Genomic DNA, 17,003 nt, shown 5'->3' with positions numbered 1-17,003 from the left:
GGGTACACGAGATGATGGTGTCCACAAAAACTCATAGGTTTCTGATATCAGCAACTGGATAAATGATTTCCAGTTCATTGTGATGGGGAACAATGGGGGAATATTATATGTGTGTATAGAATTGGAAGTGAAGGGTTGAAGATCCTTAAATGTGTAAAGTTTAAATGTCAATTACATGATAAATGATCAAATAAGATGTCTAGTCAATAGGTGGTATTGCATTGTTTGGATATACCACAGTGTTTATCTACCTGTTGATGGACATCTGAGTTTTTCCAGTTTTTAGGAATTTCAAGTAAAGCTGCAAGGAAGATTTCTGTACAAGTCTTCATATGGATAAGTGCTTTTATTTACTCTGAACAAATCTTAAGAGTAGAAAAGCTGGATCATTTGGTAGGTTTATGTATAATTTTTTAAGAAGCTGACAAACTGTTTCAGTTCGGTTCAGTTCAGTTCAGTCACTCAGTTGTGTCTGACTCTTTGCAACCCCATGACCCACAGCACGCCAGGCCTCCCTGTCCATCACCAACTCCCGGAGTCTACCCAAACTCATGTCCATCGAGTCGGTGATGCCATCCAACTATCTTATCCTCTGTCGTCCCCTTCTCCTCCTGTCCTCAATCTTTTCCAGCATCAGGGTCTTTTCCAATGAGTCAGCTCTTCACATCAGGTGGCCAAAGTATTGGAGTTTCAGCTTCAACATCAGTCCCTCCAATGAACACCCAGGACTGATCTCCTTTAGGATGGACTGGTTGGATCTCCTTGCAGTCCAAGGGACTCTCAAGAGTCTTCTCCAACACCACAGTTCAAAAGCATCAATTCTTCAGCCCTCAGCTTTCTTTATAGTCCAACTTTCACATCCATACACGACCACTGGAAAAACCATAGCCTTGACTAGACAGACCTTTGTTGGAAAAGTAATGTCTCTGCTTTTTAATATGCTATCTAGGTTGGTCATAACTTTCCTTCCAAGGAGTAAGCGTCTTTTAATTTCATGGCTGCAGTCACCATCTGCAGTGATTTTGGAGCCCAGAAAAATAAAGTCAGCCACGGTTTCTGCTGTTTCCCCCGCTGTTTCTCCATCTATTTGCCATGAGGTGGAACTGTTTCCTTATTGCCAAATTCAGACTTAAATTGAAGAAAGTAGGGAAAACCACGAGACCATTCAGGTATGACCTAAATCAAATCCCTTATGATTATACATAGAAAGTGAGAAATAGATTCACGGGATTAGATCTGATAGACAGAGTGCCTGATGAGCTATGGACGGAGGTTCGTGACATTGTACAGGAGACAGGGATCAAGACGATCCCCAAAAAAAGAAATGCAAAAAAGCAAACTGGCTTTCTGAGGAGGCCTTGCAAATAAGTAGCTGTGAAAAGAAGAGAAGTGAAAGGCAAAGGAGAAAAGGAAAGGTATACCCATTTGAACACAGAGTTCCAAAGAATAGCAAGGAGAGTTAAGAAAGCCTTCCTTAGTGATCATTGCAAAGAAATAGAGGAAAACAATACAATGGGAAAGACTAGAGATCGCTTCAAGAAAATTAGAGACACCAAGGGAATATTTCATGCAAAGATGGGCTCAGTAAAGGACAGAAATGATATGGACCTAACAGAAACAGAAGATATTAAGAAGAGGTGGCAAGAGTATACAGAAGAACTATTCAAAAAAGATCTTCACGACCCAGATAATCCGTGTAAGGCTAATAACCAGCTACTGAGAGAAGTCTCTTGTGAGTATTTTGCTCAGTGCCCCATGAATCAGGAGCATTTCCAGTCAGGGTGATGAGCCTAGGCATTATCCCTGGACTTGTGTGAGCACTGGGCGTAATTATCACTAATCTTCATTGGTTCTTTTCCCAGTCAGCAGTAGTTGCCTCACAAGCACACACTACTCAATGCTCAGCTTTATCCCCTAATGGAACCTTCTCCAGGTCTTTGTATTTCTCTCTTTATTCAACCCTCTTGTTTCTGTACTCTCTCTTGTGAACTCTAGCTACCTTAGCTTCTCCAGAATACTCCTTGTTACTCCATATTGGATGCAAGAGGAAGTCTCTAAGAAGCTTTTTTTTTAGTTTTTAGTATCTAGGGAATTTTTGGTATCTAGGGAATCTGATTCAGTAATTCCTAAGAGGGTATCTGTAATACATTCTTATAAAGCCTCAAGGTAATTCTAAAGATATTGGGGTATGTAATAATTTGTCTCAGTGATGAATTCAATGAACATGGAAGTCTAAAAAGATTTTAAGAGGTGAGTAGAATTTGAACTAGATTTTAAGAAATAGTAGAATTTGGCAAACATATGTTCTGTGCCAGTTACTATTGGATGATCAAATAAGTTTGAGGGATGAATTAATTGATTTATCTTCCCTTTTCCACTTAGCAACTTCTATTTCAGTTTCCAGGTACCTTCCCAGGTATAGGTTTCTCTATCTTTACAGAACTAATTTATAACTTCTTTTTTTTTTGATAGAGCCTTTCTTTTGTTTATTAGTCCATGTATTATCTCATATCAAATTATTTTTATTCTGCTTTATATCATAATCATTTTGTTTTGTTTCTTCCACTGACCTATGTATTACTTTTGAAAAATTAATTTATCTTTGATCCCCAGAAACTAGCACAGTGTTTAGAAAACTTAGGCTCTCATAAATATTTGCTGATTTGAACTGTTGTTCCTCTTGATATTCAGAAGTGGCCTATTTAACTATTTAATATCGATGTCAGTTGTGACTTGGATTTTTTAGTAATAAATTGAGAGGCACAACCATATATCAGCTAACTTTTGCTGCATAAAAAATTTATCTCAAAACTTTATGGCTTAAATCAATAAACATTTTTTATCTTGCCATTTTTGTAGCTTAGGAATCTCAGGATACCTTAGCTGAGAGGTAAGGTCCCCTGGCTTAGTATCTCTTACAAGGTTTCTAATGGGGCTGCAGTCTTCTTAAGGACTGAATGAAGAGAGTCCTCTTTTGTGCTCACTCTTGTAGCTGTTGGCAGGTTTTGGTCCTCTCTGGCTATTATCTAGAGACACCAGGACCTTACCATGTGATGCTATTCTTAGGAAAGCTCATAATGAGACATCTGGTTTCCATCAGAGAGAGTCATGGAGAGATCAAGGTAGGGTAAGTGAGATGAAGTCACAGTCTTTTTGTAACCTAATCTTGGAAGTGACATTCCATAACTTTTGTCATTTTCTATTAATATTCGTGAGAAATGTCATTCCCACATTCAAGGGAACAAGTTAGCCTCATAGATAGCAATGCCACTTATATTTTCTCAAAGATGATAACAAATGTATACGTAGATGGATTTATAGGGGGATTATAAATTATGTCTGGAAGAGAAGAGCTCTATTAACCCAGGAAACTTGGCATGATTCTATATTTATATTATTTGACCCTGTCTTTTTCTTAGAATCAAAGATGACTAGCAGGTAAATGTGGTGACAATTCTATTTTCCCCAAACTAGCAACTCTTTTGTTGAACAGTTATTTCCAGTATGTACTTTCTGGATGTCTAGTGTTCCAGAGGTACCTTGGAGCTTATTCAAGGAGAAAGGAAGGAGTTATAAGCTCATGCCTCCTACATCCAGGAGCCACCCAAGCTAATTCTATCATAGTACCCCTGCTGAGTACTTGTGCTGAGTTCATTAAGTAAAAGTTTGAAAAATGTTTGAAATGTTAGAGAAACTGGGATTCTAGAGTAATGTTTTTTGGCTACAGCAGTGTAATATATGTGGTGGTGGTGTAGTTTCTAAGTCATGTCCAACTTTTGCAACCCCATGGACTGTAGCCCTCCAGGCTCCTCTGTCCATGGGATTCTCCAGGCAAGAATGCTGGGATGGGTTGCCATTTCCTTCTCCAGGGGATCTTCCCAAACCAGTAATCAAACCTGGTCTTCTGCATTGCAGGCGGACTCCTGCACTGCAAGTGGATTCTTTACTAACTGAGCTTCGAGGGATATCAATATATAATATATAGACTAGTCATTAGGTATGTGGTCTCTAGAATCAAACTGCCTAGGTTTATTTGTATCCAGGTTCTGCTATTTACTGCCCATGTAAAACAATTAGAAGTCCGGGCTTGAGTCTCACCCACAGTTATTTCTTAGCCCTTTCTGTGTCTGAAGCTGACAGGCATACTTGGTATTGCACTTTTTTCATTTTCATTGTAGGCTTCAATTGTTAGTCTCCCTGTGTTTATCTTAGTTTAACTTACTTTAATAGTTACCAGCATTATTCCTTCTGCTTTCTGTCCTGATAATAGGTCTCTGACTGAATGATGGATATTCTTTTAGTAAACTTATCTAGAAAGAAAATTATCTATAATTGATCTGTATACCAGTCAATACATACTATTTCAAAATCAGCTAAAATATTTTTATGACTGGATTTACCAATATTATTGTGTCACTTATTCTAAGTTATTGCAGACCAACATTTTTAATTATGTTGTTAAATACAGAGCCTATAGGATATAATTGATTACTTAAGTTCATATCTTGCAGTTCATCAAATAATGTTTTCTGCCTTATTTAATGAGGAAGCTCAAAAAGGGAAGCCCTAAACATTCTGTAGAGTGTCCTTGAAACAGGACTAACCCCTGAACCTGAGAGTTAACTGTTGTCTTTTTTGATTTTTAAATCCCTGCTGGTGGAAATAAATTGATCTTTGAAATAATTTTTAGGAAGATTCTTATTAATCATTTTTATCTAAGAGCCGAAAATCTTTATTTGGTCCTTTTGAACTGTGGTGTTGGAGAAAACTCTTGAGAGTCCCTTGGACTGCAAGGAGATCCAACCAGTCCATCCTAAAGGAGATCAGTCCTGGGTGTTCATTGGAGGGACTGATGTTGAAGCTGAAACTCCAATACTTTGGCCACCTGATGTGAAGAGCTGACTCATTGGAAAAGACCCTGATGCTGGGAATGATTGGGGGTGGGAGGAGAAGGGGACAACAGAGGATAGATGGCTGGATGGCATCACCGACTCGATGGGTATGAGTTTGGGTAAACTCCAGGAGTTGGTGATGGACAGGGAGACATGGCGTGCTGTGATTCACAGGGTCACAAAGAGTCAGACACGACTGAGCGACTGAACTGAACTGAACTGAACTATGTTCTATTAGTTGACTGCAAATCACCTTCAAACTGTAATTTAGAAGTTTATTTTTCAAGTAGAGGCAAATTACATGATTTCAGTAGGTGTCTTGGGCTGCAGGACAGGTCATGAGAAAATTCTTTGTCAGATTACAATGTCCAGGGTATAGGCAGTATAAGGAAAACCATCCATGAGAGGGAGCCTAACTTGTACTACAATTTTCAAGTCTCTACAATTGCAGTATAGCCAAAAAATGCTGGACCTTTGGCAAGCTATAAAAATAAATCTCATAAGGAAAAAAATTGTGGCTTTCGAAATGCATAGAACATGATGTATTCATAACACATAAACATTGAAAGCCTGTTTTCTCAGCCAGGGATTTTAAAATAAGACCCTCACATAAGGAAATGCTGCAAAAAAGAATATATGTAAGAAAGAAAATAGCACAGCAAGATGACGATTAGCTGGAAGGCTCAGAAAATTTAGCCTGTCTTTTCTTTAGAATTTCTCTTCCATGGGCTTCCTTAACAAGCATTCCTTTGTTCTCCTTTTCTTTCATGGATGACTCTTCTCTTTCCTTTGCTGGCTCCATTATTTCCCACTTTTTAGCCATAAATATCCCTCAAGTATCTCCTTTTACCTATGGAACTGGTGTTATCGCCTAACTTCAATTATTACTTCTCTAAAATGATCCCACTTGTAGCTCCAGACTTGACCTCACAGCTTCTCACCACTCTTCATCCACCAGCTTTTCTACTTATATTATTACGATTTCCTGAGAAGCTATAGATTTATATAATCAATGGAATTCTTTTACTTTATGTATATAAGTTGATATACCTTTAAGCTCTATTTCTACAACATATGAAGAATATGGAGTGTCCCTTTAATTTCTTTAATAATGTTATCTTGTGGAATCATTTTCTGAGTAATTTTCAGACCAGATTTAATTTTAACCTGAGATAATAAGAGAAAGATCACATAAGAGAACCTCATTTCTGTGACAGCCTGAAGAAACTATTTTCCAGTAAGTTTTTGTACTCAAATATTTAATTAGAGCTATGGCAGGTAAAATAAAAAGTCTTTACAAAAATATTCAGTTAGTGTTTTAAATGATAAGCCTCTGTAACTGTATGATAGGGAGTTCTCACTTAACAGTTATAATGGGTATAGAGAAGTCAGTATATATACAGCTAAAAAATTTTATAGAAAATAGAGCATAAAATCAAAAGAAGTGCTTATTTTAAATCTAAAGCAATGTTATGATCTAAAATGCTAGGTAATGAAGCCTTAAATACAAATGGATAAGCAATTATTGGTATTTTTAATTGGCATAGCTTTTGGTAGTTGTTTAAAAACTCAGGAAATAAGTTTGCATTTTGATTGAGGGATCAACCCCAGCTGAAACAGCTGTGGTGTTGGATAAGCTCACAATGAATTGCTAAAGGGAACTGAAAGAAACTAAATATGTTAAGTGATTAACCTGAGAGAAACTGTGGGTGATGTTCCTACTTCTTAAATTCACAAATTAGACACAGTTTTACCCTCATGCTTATTTCCCCTTATCGTCTTCCTCTTTTATAGTCATCATTTGTTAATAACTTCCATCATCTCTCCCTACCCCCAGTATGCTGAGTCATTCAATTGTATCATCTTAATATCTCTAAAACCCATTCTCCATCTCTTGGATACTACTACTACCTCATTTTTATCTGCTAGATCACTTTTATCGTTACCCCTGTCTTTTTAGCTGGCTGCTGAACCCTGCTAGCTGCTCACTCTGCTTCTAGTTTGCTGTCTCTTCAGTCTGTTTGCTATACTATTACCAGAAGGATCTTTTTAAGGTGCAAATCAGAATATACTTTGCTCTTGCTGGAAACCTGTTGGTGAAACCCTCTATGGAAAAAATTCAGGAAAAATTCTAAAATTCTTGTCATAGTATATATGACTCTTCAAGATCCCTACCATATAACATCTACTTAGAATAACTTTTAACTTTATTTTTTTCAGTCATCTGCAAGCAATTACAAAGTCAGAATCATACTTATTGATATACTGGCTACACAGATGTCCTTGAAAATCCTTGAAGAACATCAACCAAGGGCTATATCCTGTATAGAACTGTCTGAGGTGTCAAGGAATTATAGGCTGCCCCCAAATAATAGCACATGTAAGAAGAAAAACACTGTGGAGTAGTATGATTCTTTGGACTTCTATAGATTCAAGTTTAAATTTTGGTGCTTTTCCTTAAAACTGTGTAATTCTTAACTTTTTTTTCCTATTTTTAAAATGGGGTTATTAGTAACAGTGCCATGAGATTGTTGTGAGAATTAAATGAGATACCCTTATTTAGCTCATAGATGGGCTTCTGTAGTGACTTAGTCATAAAGAATCTGCCTGCAATACAGGAGGTGCAGGTTCAATTCCTGGGTTGTGAAGATCCTCTGGAAAAGGAAATGCAACCCACTCTAGTATTCTTGCCTGGGAAAGCCCATGGACAGAAGAGCCTGCTGGGCTACAGTCCATGGCCTTGCAAAAAAATCAAACACAACTGAGCAACTAAATAACAACATTCTCAAAGCACACATTCTAATGCTTCATTCACATTACCAAAAATCAAAGGGCAAGTGATAAAGATGAAATCATTGAAATAAACCCAGAGTAAAAGTAATTGGGAAATAGGGGAAATATACAACCAGTCTGCTGCTGCTGCTCAGTTGCTCAGTTGTGTCCAACTCTTTGCAACCCCATGGACTGTAGCCCAGCAGGCTCCTCTCTCCATGAAATTTTCCAGGCAAGAATACTGGAATGCCATTTCCTACTCCAGGGGATTTTCCCAACCCAGGGATCAAACCCACATCTCCTGCATCTCCTGCAGTGGCAGGCAGATTCTTTACCACTGAGCCACCTGAGAATCACCCATATAATCAAATTCTGAGTTGCTAACTAAGGTAGACCCCATATTGGAGGAATCGGTAAAATACATGCATCTGGAGAGAGAAGTGTGTGTGTGTTTGTTTGTGGGTGTGTGTTGTAGAAATAGTACCAGTATTAGTAATAGTAGCAGTAGTAGCAATAGTGATAGAAAAAATCAAGTAGAGAATGTTTAAGGCAGGATAGCTAATAACTATCACTGAACACTTCCTTTTAGGTTACCAAGTTTTGTCCTAAATGATTTCCGTGTATTATCTTAATTAATTCAAGGCAATTAAAGCAGACAAAGGAAATCAGGAGGCAATACAATGTTAGTGATAAAAAAGCAAAACCAAAGAAACACTTAAGAGATAAACAGAGAGTCACCTCTAGAGAAGGACAATAAACAGCTGGCAGAGAGGTAGGGATCAAACTCAAAGATCATTATGTCAGTCAGTCTAAGGAAGGATAGGACCTTAAGGAGAAGACAAATAGTAAGAAATGCTGGAGAAATATTAAAATAAGGAAAAGACCCAAGGATATACATTGGAATTGACAGTTGGGCGATCTTTGATGTCATTTTCCAAAGAAATTTCCCTGGAAATTCTGATCTGAAGCCAGACTATAGGTGGGCTGAGGAGTGATTAAGAGGTGAGAATATGTGAATAAAAGATGTAGACTACTCTTGAAAAACAATGAAAAGTTTAGAAGAGAGAGTAATTGTTCAATGGGACACAATTAGAGTGGGTTATTGAAAGTTAAACACAAGAGATGTGGATTCTGTCCCCGGGTCAGGAAGATCCCCTGGAGAAGGAAATGACAACCCGATCAGTATTCTTGTCTGGAAAATTCCATGGACAGAAGAACCTTTTAGGCTATAGCCCATGGGATGGCAAAGAATTGGACATGACTGAGTGACTGAGCACACACATTGAAAGTTAGAACTGGAAACATTGAAAAATTTCAGATCTAAATCAACTTGCATATTAAAATCTTTGGGATCATTTTGAGTTCTTGAGGCATAACCTTTCAAAAACATTTTCTTCTAAAACTTTGTTAATACAGATTTTCTACTAAATGGAAGTGAGTATTATCCCCAAAGAGATTCATGATTCTGTTCTCTGTAAGTCTCAATAGTAAAGGTTAGATAAAGATCTATAGAAGAGAAAACTGTGGCTTTAAACAAACTATAAATCCTAAGGAAAACATCAGTGTAAGTATGAATTTGAGGGAGACTCCAAAGAAGTCACAAGAAATGAGATATCACTTTAAATAAAGCAAAGAAAAACTTAATTTCAAAGTGTAGATATTTATTGGAAAGTCTACTAGGTATAAAACACTTATATTTAATTTTGGGAATTTCAGCTCTGATTGATTGCCATTTTATCCCATATAGAATTTACCTTACTTTACTTTCTCTTCCATGAGATATTTAGCTCCTATTGATGTAGTCATTTTTTTCTTCTTCATCATCAATGATTTTCATAAGATGAAGTTCAGAGTCGGAAGCCAGTTGAGTGCAAGTCAATAAGTTAAAGTCATACTGTAGGAGAAACATTCAGCAAATAAGAACAATGAGGACCTTTCTCTTGTAGGCATTACTTTTTAAATCTCTGGAATTTAAAATGATAAGGTATAACTCTTTTAGTTAGAAGGATTAAATCCCAGTGTCTCAGGTGAAAAATCCTTCTTAATCTGGAATCAAAACTTCCTATACTTCATTGAGACAAGTTCAGAACATGATAAAAATAGTTTAATTAATTTTTGTATAATAGTGGTTTACACACAGTGATAATTAATGAAAAGATTAAGTTGTGAGGATAAATAATATAAGCATTTAGAGAAAGAAATGTTTAATACAGTAAAGTATTTGTGAAAAGTTCTCAGAGGACCTGGGAACTGAGCTTGGCCTTGAGACTAGGTATACTACAGTCAAAGAAAGAAAACAGAAACTTTCTAGGAAGAAAGAGCAGAATGTTCGAACAAGTATTTAAATTACAACCTGGAAATTGTAGAGATTCTACTTAGATATTTTGAGAAGTCAACTAGCAAATGAAAATATTTTTAGTGTGTAATGTATAGTAATTCTCTTCCTATCAAAACCAGAGAGCTCTAACCCATTTTTTGTGGTCATAAAACAATGACTTTGTGACAGACACTTTGTCATGCTTATTCGTTTCATCAATAAAGAATAACCGAACGTCAAGGCTGTATATTGTCACCCTACTTATTTAGCTTATATGCAGAGTACATCATGAGAAATGCTGGGCTGGATGAAGCACAAGCTGGAATCAAGATTGCCGAGAAAAATAGCAATAACCTCAGATATGCAGATGACACCACCCTTATGGCAGAAAGTGAAGAGGAACTAAAGAGCCTCTTGATGAAAGTAAAAGAGGAGAGTGAAAAAGCTGGCTTAAAACTCAACCTTCAAAAAACTAAGATCATGGCATCTGGTCCCATCACTTCGTGGCAAATAGATGGGGAAACACTGGAAACAGTGGTGGATGTTCTTTTTGGGGGCTCCGAAATCACTGCAGATGGTCACTGCAGCAATGAAATTAAAAGATGCTTACTCTTTGGAAGGAAAGTTATGACCAACCTAGACAGCATATTAAAAAGCAGAGACATTACTTTGCCAACAAAGGTCCGCCTAATCAAGGCTATGGTTTTTCTAGTAGCCATGTATGGATATGAGAGTTGGACTATAAAGAAAGCTGATCACTGAAGAATTGATACTTTTGAACTGTGGTGATGGAGAAGACTCTTGAGAGTCCCTTGGACTGCAAGGAGATCCAACCAGTCCATCCTAAAGGAGATCAGTCCTGAGTGTTCCTTGGAAGGACTGATGTTGAAGCTGAGACTCCAATACTTTGGCCACCAGATGCAAAGAGATGACTCCTTTGAAAAGACCCTGATGCTGGGAAAGATTGAGGGCAGGAGGAGAAGGGGACGACAGGATGAGATAGTTGGATGGCATCACTGACTCAATGGACATGAGTTTGGGTGAACTCTGGGAGTTGGTGATGGAAAGGGAGGCCTGGTGTGCTTCGGTTCATGGGGCCTCAAAGAGTCAAACACAACTGAGCGACTGAACTGAACTGAATGTTTGAATCTTGGTTCTTTAATAATAATAATATTTATATATATATATATGTATATATATACTGATACATATATATATATATCATTTATACAAATCTAAGTATAATAAAGTTCTTTTTTTTAAAGAATTTAAAGATTATTAAGACATCCTTTCTGTGATAAGACTTTTTTCTAGTATACAGTTTCACTAGTAGTTTTGTTATTGTATTGGGGGACAAAAATCAAAACTATGGATTTTCTCAAAATTATTTAATACAACAGAATTTTATGGCCAGCAGAAAACTTAATGAGACAATGTATGTAAAAATGCCGGTGACAGTTTCTGGCATGGAGCAGGCACTTGGGATTTGCTAAAGTTTAATTCAGAGTAAAGGATCAATAAATGTGTACGTTGAACTATTTAAAATTTTTCTATCATATATTTGGGTCCTAAATGTTAATGTTTAAATTCCTCTATGACTAACAGATATATATTCTTATTTTTTAACTAGAAATACAGTCCAATTCAATAATTATCTGGATGCCTATTATATTTTTAGCATAGTGGTGAATAAAAGCAATTCAGTTTGGGCCTTCATGGGCCTTCATGTAGTGGAAAGGAGATGAAATTGATCTACCCACTCTTTCAGGTTCTAGATTAGGGGAAGCATGGTTAAAATTATTTAATAGATATATGTTCCAGCCTAAGCATTAATATGAGTGTGTTTATCTTAACCACAATAACAAGCATATTTGTATATCATGATACATTGTATCCCTGTAAAATTGATAGGAGATATACTCCCTATCATGACTTGAAATATCATAAGAACCAATAGATGCATTAAATGTATATAAATAGCCTGTGAAATTATTCAGATAATTACAGTGTACATTGCTCTCAATGGTTAACTATTTTCTTGAATTTTAAAACTAACTAAAAACTACAGTTCAATAATGACTCTGTGTGGTTTCATTAAATCTTACATTTTGACAGTTTCTCAGAAGGCCAGCACTTCATAATTAATGAATATTGAGCCAAAAGATTGACCTTCTGAATAACTGGATAAGTGCAAACTTAGGAAAAAATTACAATGGACTAAGAGCCCTTATCTTTTAGAATGAAAGTAAGTTCTGGAACTATGCCTAAGAAATTGGGTCTATATGTTAACATTTGAACATCCTTTGTTCAATAAAAATTCATGCTGTCTACTTTATTTTATGCTATGTTTAAAATAAGAGAATTTGTAAAAAGCTCCATTTACCTTGATCACATGTGACCTCCTTTAAACGTTCCTAAGATTGAACTCACAGGCATATGAAGTCTAAGATAGCAGACATTTGATATAAATGGTTCCAGCATTAAATTCCAAGCTGAATCTACAAAGCTGAATCTAACAAGCTTCTACTGACAGAAAGCTTCATTTTACCTGAGATTGATTCAGCTAGTTCATTTGCTTAAAGGTTAGTGTTAATGCGATCAAGGTCACAGGAAGGATCTGATGCAAAGAAACTTAAAAGAAGCCTAAATTTGAATTCCAGTTCTGATTCTTATTGATTGTATGACCTCAGATAGGTTAAAAAGCCTCCTTGAGGCTCAGTGTCTTTACCTTTAAAATGGGAGAGTGGAACCTATCTTTCTATGTTTTGGAGTGAGACAGAGGCACTCCAGTTACCATTTATGCCCTCAACTTAGGATGGAGGCATAGAAGAGAAGAGGTGTGGGAACAGATGTTCCTTGAGCTCTTTGATCCCAGCTTCATGTTCTCTCTTCTAAGACTAACAGACTTTTGAAAATTTCCCCAAATGTATATTATTTTACCAACTAAAGAACAGAGAGTACATTAGAAAAATTTACAGTGAAAAAGAACACATCTGGAGGAAATGACTTCAATCAGTTTTCTAGAGAAAAGAGGCTTGGAGATGAGTCTTTGATAGAATAAATCTAAAGGGTCAGCAGATTTGTTGGCAGTCTGTGCCTTTCCATGAAGGCAGTTGATCGATAGCTCCTGCTAGTTTTTTTTGTTGTTGTTGGTTTGTTTTAATCACTCACTCATTCAACAAATTTTTATTGAATGATTACTATTTTCATGGCAACATGCTAGAGTAGGATTATATAGATGAATTTGGTACACATTTTGTCCTTAAAGAATTTGGTCTTTAATAAGGGTGATAAGGCATGTATATAAGTTTGTAAATGTTCTAAATAGTATGAAAGAAAGTTGAGTGAGATGTAAAAGGAAGAAAGACAATTTTAGCAAATAATTTGGCAACAAATGGGGGGAAAGTAAAGAAATATTGGAGGAGATGATATTTAGCTTGGGTTTAAATATCTGTAGATTGGGCAGAAGGAAACTTCTGACTGAGGAAATAATGTGAACAAAGACTCAGAGAAGTGGAAAATGGAGTGCAGTTTGATTGTACAGTTGGGTTTATGAAAGAGAGTCATGGAAAGTACATTTTAAAGGATACCATCAGATTGAGAGAACTTTGAATACCATAGTAAGCAGCTTGGCTTTTATTTTCTAGGCAAAAGCAAGCCATTGGAGATTTCAGAGAAGGGAGATGGAAAAATATTGTGTTTTAGAATGGTGACTCCTAGAAACTAGTTGTATTAATACATTTTAATTGTAAAATAAATTTGTTGGACAGATGCCCCCAATGAATCTCCTAACCTAGCTCTTTCTTATCCAGGCTGCTGATGTGCTTCTGCAACATGGAGCTAATGTCAATGTTCAAGATGCAGTTTTTTTCACTCCACTGCACATTGCAGCATACTACGGGCATGAACAGGTAAGTTAGTAAGTAAGCGTGTAGGTAAGTCCAAAGCCTGGGGCATCACTTAAGTGTTCCAGGCTTTTTCTTGAACTGTACTATATTCAAAGAAAGGCTACTTGAGATATCCTTTGAATCATTTTTGCCATCTTCTCATCGGTTCCACCCTTGAAAAGCTTTTGTAGATCCACAGAAAAATAGAAGCTACCAAGTTATTCATTTTCAATGACCATTTTCATTCTTCCTCATATTATCTCCCTAGATCTCTAGTATTACTCAGTTATGCAGCAGAATCACACCTTTGTAGAGGTCATGCTATTGCACTTCCTGAGGACCCCAAGTTGAAAATCAAACTTATTTTTGTCTCTGTGCTGTTCCAGTCATTGTGCCTTTATTTCTTTGCTGGCTGGCATATGCCTGGACACTCTCAAGCCTGTGAAGCGTGACCTCTAGCTAGGGAAGATTGCTCATTTCATTGATGTGCTGCTCAGAGTGCACTGGAGTGCACTGGAAAGCTGGGTACTGAAAATGCTTCTGAAAGTACAGGGTCCAAAGCTCAAGTGATGAAAAACTCCAAACTTTTTCTGATTTCAGGCACAGGCAGGGTATACACAATGCACGTTGTTTGTTAAGTCATCCTCTTTGGCGATTAACCTCATCACCCAGCAGAAACATAAAGAGCTTCTCTGCATGTTATGTGGAGTGTTAAATTTGTTTACTTTCCCTGAATATATAGTCACAGTATTATAAAATTATGCTAAAATGTGGATGGCCCTTTTATGATAAGGGACTCACTTTCTATGTGCAAAGACAGCACATAAGTAATTTATGGATGCTATTGTCACTCACTAAAATATGCTGACAGGGGAATGGCACATTTGGTTTATAAATGTGCCTGATATGCCGTGTTCCTTGGCATTTGTTTATTTACTTATTTTTAAGTGGAAGAGTAGATGTTTTGTACCAAGAGCAATATTTCCTAGGTATATAATAATAGTGCTTAATAGACAATCGATTTCAATGATAGTTTAAATCTGTCCATTATAAAGTCACATAATCAGAATTTATGGAGTCTGTATAAGTGGAAATATCTGCTTAGGAGTGCAAGGTTCCTGAAACTAAATGTCTACTACTGTTCAGCTTTCTCCTGAGTTAAGCATTGGTATGCCCATTAGCCAACAAATGGATAAAACACATATTCCACATTGGTACTCCCTCTTCTGATATCATTTATTGAGTACCAGGCACTTTTCTAAGTGTTTCATGTGTAATAACTTATTTAATCCTCATGACAACCCTATGAGGTATTCCCATCTTAGTGATGAAGAAACTGAATTTTGAAAAGGCCAAATCATTTACTCAAAGTGACATAACTAATAAATAGAAGCCTAATTTCAGAACCTTTCTTCTTTACCCACTGCACACAATAAGAAGTTCTCCCACATTCCACCAGCTATTTTTTTCACCTAGATTTCTATCAAATGTATACCATATTCTTGAGAGACTTCTGCCCAAAATATATTTATTTGCTGCCACAAAATAGTTTCAGAGCTTGAATTCACATTTATGCTAATGCGTCAGTGGTCAAGACTTGTTTTTAGAGATTTTTTTGATATGGACCATTTTTAAAGTTTTTATTGAATTTGTCTCAATACTGCTTCTGTTTTATGTTTCGGTTTTTTGGCTGCAAGGCATGTGGGATCTCAGCTCCCTGACCAGGGATCATACCCACACCCCCTGCATTGGAAGGCAAAGTCTTAACCCCAGGACCACAGTGGAAGGCCCTCAGTGGTCAAGAGTTTTGAGGAGTCCTCCCATAACTGATATTTTAATGGCACAGATACATCTTAACTTATCTCTTGGGATCACTGTGATGACTTCTGAAATTCCCAGAGGAGACAATGTCAAGTTTAGAAAAAGTATTTGAAAGATTCCTAAGTGGATGTGTAAATAATTTGGACAAATCCCATAAATTACCAGAAACAACCCCTGGAAGACTCCTGAGCTGTGAATCTCAACCAGTGTGGGAAGATGCTAAAAGCTAGTGTGGCTATCTCCTGCTTACTCACAAATCAAAACAGGAACTAGAATCCCAGTCACAAGATGACCATTGGTGACCTATGCATGGAGTTGCTATGAAAATGAAGAATCACATAAACACTGCTGACTCTGGCCAGAAGAAGATTTTAAAGAATTGTTTAGAGATGATTATGGGTGACTTTAGAGAAGACTGTTTATGTACAGTGAAGACTGAACTCTGAAATTGCTCGTTTTTAATTTCTTGCTAGGTGATATAATAATAAATACCTTATTGTTTAGGCCAATTGAATTAGGATTTTTTTCATGCAAAAATTAACCAAAAGAACATCTTAATGATATGTCTCCTTCCATACTGCTGAAAGCTTTGCATTATTATTTGACATTTGACACTAATCTCAAATGCTTGGATCCTTTAGGTAACTCGCCTCCTTTTGAAATTTGGTGCTGATGTAAATGTAAGTGGTGAAGTTGGAGATAGGCCCCTCCACCTAGCATCTGCAAAAGGATTCTTTAATATTGCGAAACTCTTGGTGGAAGAAGGCAGCAAAGCAGATGGTAAGATTATGGTTAGAAGAATTTTGCAGTCTTTTACTTTATGTATGCTTTTTCTTCTACTTTACTTATTTACTAGAGAATAATCTTGAAGTTGATTAATTCTAGTTTTCATGTCCTAATTTGTACCTCAAGTCATAATTTATTATTTTAAATATATTAATTAAACCTTTATGTTAATCCTTCTTTGCATATTTTATTTCAACTTAATATATTAGGTATGACCATAAAAGTAAGGGGTTTTCTTAAGCTTTTCCTACTTGTTGTTACTCACTAATCTTTTTTTAATTGAGGTAAAACTTACATGTAGCAAAATTCTCAAATCCTAACTTAATACTCAGTTATTGAATACACCCTTTTGAATACACCCACACAAAAGCCTCCAAGACCAAGATATAGTATTTTTATCTGGAAGGTTGCAGATATTTCACCTGGAAAGATCCTTTGTGCCCACTTCTTAGTAAATAGCTTTCACCACCAAAGGTAATCAATATTCTGGCTTCTATTATTGCCATAGGTTAATTTTTTTCTGTTTTT

General features: G+C 36.5%; 1 protein-coding gene across 1 annotated transcript in view; it reads left to right on the top strand.

Moving 5' to 3' along the window:
- The window catches only part of TNNI3K (TNNI3 interacting kinase), a 350,776-nt gene that overhangs the window by 86,131 nt on the left and 247,642 nt on the right, over nucleotides 1-17,003 (top strand). The window contains exons 6-7 of the mRNA XM_010849426.1: nucleotides 13,794-13,892; nucleotides 16,331-16,469. Of these exons, the coding sequence (XP_010847728.1) occupies nucleotides 13,794-13,892; nucleotides 16,331-16,469 (238 nt within the window). The remainder of the gene's footprint in view (nucleotides 1-13,793; nucleotides 13,893-16,330; nucleotides 16,470-17,003) is intronic.

This window comes from Bison bison, unplaced genomic scaffold (genome assembly GCF_000754665.1).
Source record: "Bison bison bison isolate TAMUID 2011002044 unplaced genomic scaffold, Bison_UMD1.0 scf7180017864283, whole genome shotgun sequence".
Classification (NCBI taxonomy): Eukaryota; Metazoa; Chordata; class Mammalia; order Artiodactyla; family Bovidae; genus Bison; species Bison bison.
The sequence above is the reverse complement of the archived record's forward strand: the minus strand, read 5'-3'. Positions and strand labels throughout refer to the sequence as shown.